At 50.0% G+C, this 6,675-nt stretch overlaps 2 protein-coding genes across 2 annotated transcripts; both read left to right on the forward strand.

The window, feature by feature from the left end:
- The first annotated feature begins 1,257 nt into the window (after positions 1-1,257).
- On the forward strand, positions 1,258-2,855 carry Rpp21 (ribonuclease P/MRP subunit p21). The gene is made up of 5 exons (XM_010643414.3): positions 1,258-1,358; positions 1,432-1,532; positions 1,591-1,673; positions 2,453-2,578; positions 2,733-2,855. The coding sequence occupies exons 1-5, from the start codon at positions 1,302-1,304 to the stop codon at positions 2,834-2,836; spliced, it is 471 nt and encodes a 156-aa protein (XP_010641716.1). The 5' UTR covers positions 1,258-1,301; the 3' UTR covers positions 2,837-2,855.
- A 2,141-nt stretch (positions 2,856-4,996) lies between these two features.
- Positions 4,997-5,523, forward strand: LOC104875746 (HLA class I histocompatibility antigen, alpha chain E; the record flags this gene model as incomplete). The annotated part of the gene is made up of 2 exons (XM_010643464.2): positions 4,997-5,261; positions 5,378-5,523. Coding segments are annotated over 2 exons (411 nt in total), but the record flags the coding sequence as incomplete, so codon positions are not given.
- Positions 5,524-6,675: the final 1,152 nt, after the last annotated feature.

Below are 6,675 nucleotides of genomic sequence, written 5' to 3' on the forward strand. Positions count from 1 at the left end.
ACCAAACTAAAGCAACCTGGATTGTCTGCTGCTTGGGTAAGCTGCACAGAAGACGGACAAGAAACTGCAGTGAACTGCAGGCATTTCGGTTCCTCCTACCACCTCAATAGGACTGTGTCCTCTCCTCCTCTAACCTTTGTGCCTTGACTGTGATTCTTTGTGGCAGGAGACTTTGGCTGGTAAAAGTAATACGCAGCAAAGGATCCACTGAAGTGACCTCTGTGTCGTGTGGTAATTTGTTGATAATCTTCCTTATGTTGATATGCAGAATCACTGGGAGTGAAAAATACATGTTCCTGGGTCTCACCTCTACTTGATCCAGGTCTGGGTTGACCAGCAAGTACTAGTTTTGTGTGAGGATCTTTGTGAAACTTGACCCGGAGGTTTCTGCTCATTTCCTTCCTTAGAGCTTAAGGCCTGGTTCTCTGCCCAGCCTGCCAGGGTTCTGAGTAGGGAGATAAGTCCCTCTTTGGATTTATGCTGCCCTCACTGACTCAGGGTTTAGTCATATTCTAGCCCTCCAGCCTGCAGCCCTCTGCTTCTGACCTCAGGGACTGCTAGTCGTTAACAGAATTAGACAAATTGTGGCTGCCTGCCTCGCAAGCGCAAGGTCTCAAGTTGTAGAAGGGAGTGTGGTATGAATGTCTCTGGAGTGGGCTGCAATAGGGAGCAGGGGTTGCTGTTGATGGGTTTCTGTACTGTACCTAAGAGCACGACTTGGAAACTATTCACTTAGCAAAGTGAATGGCCTGCTGTGTGTTCAGCCCTAACGGTGAGTGTGTGTCTGGTACGTGGGAAAGTGGGAGTTAGCTGTACTTTCTGAGCTCGACAAGCCTTCTCCCTCTACCACTCAAGATTTTTCACCCTCATGAGCAGCAGTGCTTTTGTGTTTTGCTTCTTTTATTGTATACCGACTGTTCCTTCGGTCTGTAAATCTTCAGGCACCCGTCTTTGGCGTCAGGAGAACAGGGTGGGAGGTCTACTTGATTGTTACATAACCCGTTCCCCAACCTATCAAATTGAAAAGGCAGATTTTTCCTGAGGATATTTAGCCATTTTAAGACCCATTCCTTCACTAGCCTCTCGTTTTTATATGGTCTATATTATTATGGATTTGAGCACTATAGAAAGGAATCCAAAACTCCTAAATGGTGCCCTGGGGAGGGGTTTACAACAGGCGAAGGTGAGATCACGCGCCCGCGGGCACTATATTTCCCAGAAGGCCTTTGCGGGCCCAGATACTGCACTTCCCCAGAGGCCTTTGCGCGCCGGGGGCGTGGCCGCCGAGAATAGGCGGCGCCATGGCGGGCCCGGTGAAGGACCGCGAGGCTTTCCAGAGGCTGAGCTTCTTGTACCAGGTGAGCGCGTGGGGGCCGCTCGGGGAAGGGAGCCTGGTGCAGCCGGCCCCTGAGTGACCGCTTCCGCCCCCAGGCCGCCCACTGTGTCCTCGCTCAGGACCCCGAGAACCAGGCGCTGGCGAGGTTCTACTGCCACACAGAGAAGACCATAGCGAAGCGACTTGTGCTGCGACAGTGAGGCTGCGCGGGGCCGGCGGCGGGCGGGGCGGGCGGGCAGGCAGGCACGCCCCAGGGACCCCTCGGTGAAGAGGACGCTGTGCCGCGGCTGCTCCTCCCTCCTCATCCCCGGCCTCACCTGCACCCAGCGACAGAGACGTGAGTGCCCCGCGGGGCGGGGGGTGCGGGTGCGAGGCAGCGACGCCCCCGGGGTAGGTGCGGGAGGTTTGGCTCTGCGAGGCCCGGCTTTCTCCAGGTCTGCGTTAAGCTTCTGACTGCGCTGCACAAACTAAGGCGTGGGTTTCCTTTCGCTCCTTCTCTGGGCGACAGGAAAATGACGTTGCTGTGAGAGGCAACCTCGCCCGTGCAGAGACCCTGTGTGGTATCACCTAGGGTGTGATGCCAGCGCTACTCATTCATTCACGCAAGAAATAGATTCCAAAACGTGTCAAGTGGGAGATTCGTCATTGTTACCGACGTTACACCCGGGGGACAGACTAAGATAAAAACAGAATGGAGAAAAATGGTTTAATCGTGGAAGTGGTGAGTTTCTCGTGCGAGTAGCGGTTCGTGATAAAGTGGAGGATCATGACGGAGTGAGCAGAGGGGTTCTGGGTGTAGGCAAGTATGGCCACACAAGAGAGCTGTCACGGAAATGAGAGCTCAGGAGGCTGGAGTTGAAGGTGGGCAGGAGGTGGAAGTGAGGCTCCAGACGAAGCGGGCCCGGTCTTGGACGGTCTTATGAAGGCGTTTGGACTTGATTTTTTAAGAGTTCCAAGAATCGATGAAGTTTGTGCAGGGGCCATACACCGTGAAATTTGCCTTCAAAGTGGGTGCAGGAGGACATTGTTACTGAAAAACAGGGCAAAGCGTAGTACAGAAGATGTTTCTTCTCATAAGACTGAGCGTCCTTTTCATGTCTCCCACTTTTACCCCAGGCCGCAGGGGACGGCGCTGGACAGTGCAGACCTGCCTGACATGCCAGCACAGCCAGCGGTTCCTCAACGATCCTGGGCATCTGCTCTGGGGCGACCGGCCTGAGGCACAGCTGGGAAACCAAGCAGGTGTGAGATTGGGGATAAGATGGAAGCAACCCCAGGGGACAGGGATACTGGGGAACGCAGAGCTGAAGAGGACACGTAGGCAGGCTTTGGTTGGTATAAGGGGTGCCACAGTCTTGGAAAACTAATTCTGTTCATCTCATTCTCATCTAACCAGATTCCAAACCACAGCCCCTGCCAAACACAGCCCACCTTCCTAAGGAGAAAATACAGCCACAGGCCTCAGTCACCGGCAGTGAATTTGTCCTGTATTCCAGATAAATAAAATTTAACTGTTTCGCTTTGCTTGATGTTGTTCTGTGGGTATTCCACTCTTTAGTTCTATTTTCCTCTTTTTCTATGGAACTAACGTCTCATTTGTCCTTACCACCGTGCAAGAAGACCCCAAATTCTGTAGTGAAATCAGACCGTCCTATTAAGTGACTCCCATATTTAAGGCCACAGCTCCAGTCACTCCTGCGTCCTCAAAGCAATACTATATTCGGGACTTGCGCTCCAGAGTGTCCTACAAGTTCTTAAGCCATCTAAGGGCATCACATGTTGGGTAGCTCAGACTGTTGGCCAAAGGGCTAGACAGAATGCTGATGCTACTGCTGCTGTGTTTAAAGAAGGTGAAAAGGCTGGGTTAGGGTTAGTATTCCTATCCTCTAACAGATGCGATAAGGCAAGAAAAAAATGAAGGCATCCAGATTGGAAAAGAAGGAGTAAAATTGTTTTTGTTAAGGAAATTATCCTCTGTGTTGATAATCTTACGACATTTTAAAAAGCTTCCACAACTATTAAGTGAATTTCATAAGAATGCAAAGGATGGAAGATAACAACAAAAAAATACTAAAGTCAGTTGTATTTTATTAATATTGTTATTTCTATACACAATTGGAAATTTATATTAAAGTCAGTGCTATTTAGCCAGGTGTGGTGTACACCTGTAGTCCCAGCACCTCAGAGCCTGAGGCAGGAGGATTGTTGCGAGTTCAAGACTAGCCTAAGCTATATATAGTAAGTTCAAGGCCAGTCTGAACCACATAGCAAGACCCTGTTTCAACAACCCCTTACCCCCCACCAAAAAAAAATCAGTGCTATTTGCAAAAGTAGCCAGATGCAAAATACTTAAGTCTCACAAAATAAAAGGTGATAGCCGACAGTATGGTTGTGGTACAAAAATAGAGCAATGCAGCAGAATAGAGCCCAGAAGTAGATTGACACAAGTATAGATAGTTGAATTTTGGCAAAGGCAATTAAAGGAGTCTTCAATAAATAGTGGAAAATGATTAAAAATAAGGTTCAATGTAACGGTCTCCCCCTGTGCTCTTTATCACCCTGACCCCTCAGTCTCCGCCTCTCTCCATCTCCCCGCCTCTTTTCTGGCTTCCCTCCCCGCCCCTGCAGCCTGGAGATGGGTCTGGTCCAGCTCCTCCCTCCCCGCCGACTCCCACGGCAAAAGATTTCAGAATCACGGTGTCCCAGCAGTATGTGCCGAAGGTAGAACAGAGGCCAGAGTTTAGTGTCCTGAATAAGCAATACACCAGACCCATCTACAGCAGTGTGGGTGTATTTACCCAAGGCACCTGAGGACCCCTACTCTGCACCTACAACGGGAGTAGGGCTGATGAGTGGAGCGGGCATAACCCACAGGAATTGCCAGGGTGACAGTGACATCTGCCAGACACACCCTGGTGAATCCCCACAGTATTTTGATTTTTCAAGGTTTATTTTCAAGCCACGCTGTTAAGTAAGCACCTCTGACCAATTGCAGAGGCTCCGCCTTACGTGGGAGGGGTGTGGCAGTGTAAATAGGGCCGACCAGATGCCACCCTGCTGTTACAGGCTGTTTCGGACCTGACGGGTGCTCCTCTGGCTGTAATCAATTGGCACGGTGCTGCTGGTCGCATCACAGAGAAGACTGTACTCTGCCCCACAGCGGCCACTTGCACCGTTCAAGCGTTCTGGGTGATGTGGCCAAGTGCCTGAAGGCCTCCCTGGGAGTCTGGAGTGTTCTGCAGATACCTGGCCGGGGAAAGAAGACTGCTGAGACAAGGCTGAGAAAGGGTGGATCTCGGGAAGTCGCTGGTCACAGTTCTCGTTGGCCGCAGCAGCGGAACAAAGCAGTGGAGGAGAGATTGTGCCTCAAACCCGGTCCTCTAGCCCCACCCACACAGCCTTTTAGGAGCCTCACTCTGTGTTAGGACCAGAAGCCTCCTTTCCTCTTTTCAGGTGGTGCTTCATGCCCTAGGCCATTTCACTTTCCTCAGGAGTAGATCCTAGCAGACTTCCTTGCATCCAGGCTGATGTATGAGTTTTGTGTGCTTTCCCCACAACCAAACTGACCTCAATTCATGGGCAATCACATGATTTCTGCACAAATGGTGCGTGGGAGGGAAACCAAACTTTCTAAATTATCTCTGACCCTTTCTACCCCTCCCACCCAAAAAAATACACATGACCAATGATCCCACCTCTGATGAGGTCACCCTGAGGTGCTGGGCCCTGGGCTTCTACCCCGCCGAGATCTCCCTGACCTGGCAGCAGGACCTGACCCAGGACATGGAGCTGGTGGAGACCAGGCCTGCAGGGGACGGAACCTTCCAGAAGTGGGCGGCTGTGGCGGTGCCTTCCGGAGAGGAGCAGCATTACACGTGCCGTGTGCAGCATGAGGGGCTGCCTGAGCCCCGCACCCTGACGTGGGGTAAGGGGGGATGGGGTACAGGGCCACTTATCAAGGAATACAAGAGCTGTTCTGGAGACCCTCAGCAGGTTAGGGCTAAGAATAGGGGTTCAGGACCCCTCAGTTTCCCTTCCCAGCACCACCTCCTCAGCCCACTGTCATCATCATGAGAATCACCACGGATATGGTTTTCCTGGGACCTCTCTGGTCACTGGAGTGTTCTGGAGGAACAAGAGTGCAGTACATCTCTGCAAACCCCCTGAAGTTTCTTCCTCAGACCTAACACTTGCCATGTCAGTTTTTTCCTTCTGAACACATCTGAATCTCAATACACAGTGGCCTTGTTTACTCCCACTCCTCCCTCTGCCCGTACCCCAAGCTTAAGGTCTGTTCCCCTTATATAAAACTTCCTCTTCCATGGAAAAAGGGGGCTGAGATGTTTCTCTCTTGCCCTTTGCTCTGATTTGATTCATTTTTATGATGTTTTAATCTTGCCATTTATTTCCAGGAAAAAAAAGAATATTTCAAATATTTTCCTTAAATCTTTGTAGTTGCGGGGGTGACTTGCAGAATGGAGAAAATATGTTTAACATTTAGAAGAGCCACAACCTTTTAGAATCCACATGGCTGCCCTGTGAATTCCAGTTGAGGGTGGGGTGGGGGTAGAAAAACAGTTCAGAAGGTTCCCATGCAGTCAGTGCTCAAATCATTGCTGGCTTTGGTTCTGTCACTGCCCAGCTGTGTTGTCCCTGCAGCATATTTGTGCGGGACTTGTGTCATCAGGACCCATAATCGGAAGACAACTCAGGCTTGACCCAGTCTGGGTCCTGTCTCCTTAATCACAGCACTGACTGTGTGGCCAGTCCTGGATCAGACCTAGAGCATTCCTAAGGCAGCTTTATCTTCCCTTCTGTTTTAGACAGAGCCAGATTTGGCCAATGGCAAAAAGATGGGCTCCGATGTCTTATAGGCATAATGCTGTGCTGCTTGGATGTACCATGGTTTGTTTTATCTGAACTAACTAATGTCCATTTGGGCTGTGTACAACATCTTGCTACTACAAGCAATACTAGGATGGATAACCCTGGTTCTAGACCCATTTTCATCACTTACTAGCTGTGCAATGTTGAACCATTTTATCTATACAATAATGTTTTTAAGATAGCTCTGTAAGCTATGAATAAGTCCAGTTCAAAGCTTCAGACTGCTGTAGGTTGTGCTTAGAAAACATTTATTTTTCCATTTTCCTATCATCACCTAGTGTTCTTAGTCACTTTCTCATCAATGAGACATAATACCCAACACCTACAATTTGAAGGAGGAAAGATGTATTTTGGATTACAGTTTGGAGAGTTCTCAGTCCATAGTCAGCTGGCTCCAGTACAGGACAGCATGGCACAGACAGGGTCATGGCAGAGGAGAGGTACTTGTGGTC

The sequence above is a fragment of the Fukomys damarensis genome, unplaced genomic scaffold (assembly GCF_012274545.1).
Source record: "Fukomys damarensis isolate Sample0158 unplaced genomic scaffold, DMR_v1.0_HiC HiC_scaffold_20, whole genome shotgun sequence".
Classification (NCBI taxonomy): domain Eukaryota; kingdom Metazoa; phylum Chordata; class Mammalia; order Rodentia; family Bathyergidae; genus Fukomys; species Fukomys damarensis.

Bases quoted from the DNA above. Each gene is read 5' to 3' on its own strand.
- Rpp21 (XM_010643414.3), top strand. From the start codon at position 1,302: ATGGCGGGCCCGGTGAAGGACCGCGAGGCTTTCCAGAGGCTGAGCTTC. The intron at 1,359-1,431 runs GTGAGCGCGTGG...TTCCGCCCCCAG, and splicing joins GGCTGAGCTTCTTGTACCAG to GCCGCCCACTGTGTCCTCGC. The intron at 2,579-2,732 runs GTGTGAGATTGG...TCATCTAACCAG, and splicing joins ACAGCTGGGAAACCAAGCAG to ATTCCAAACCACAGCCCCTG.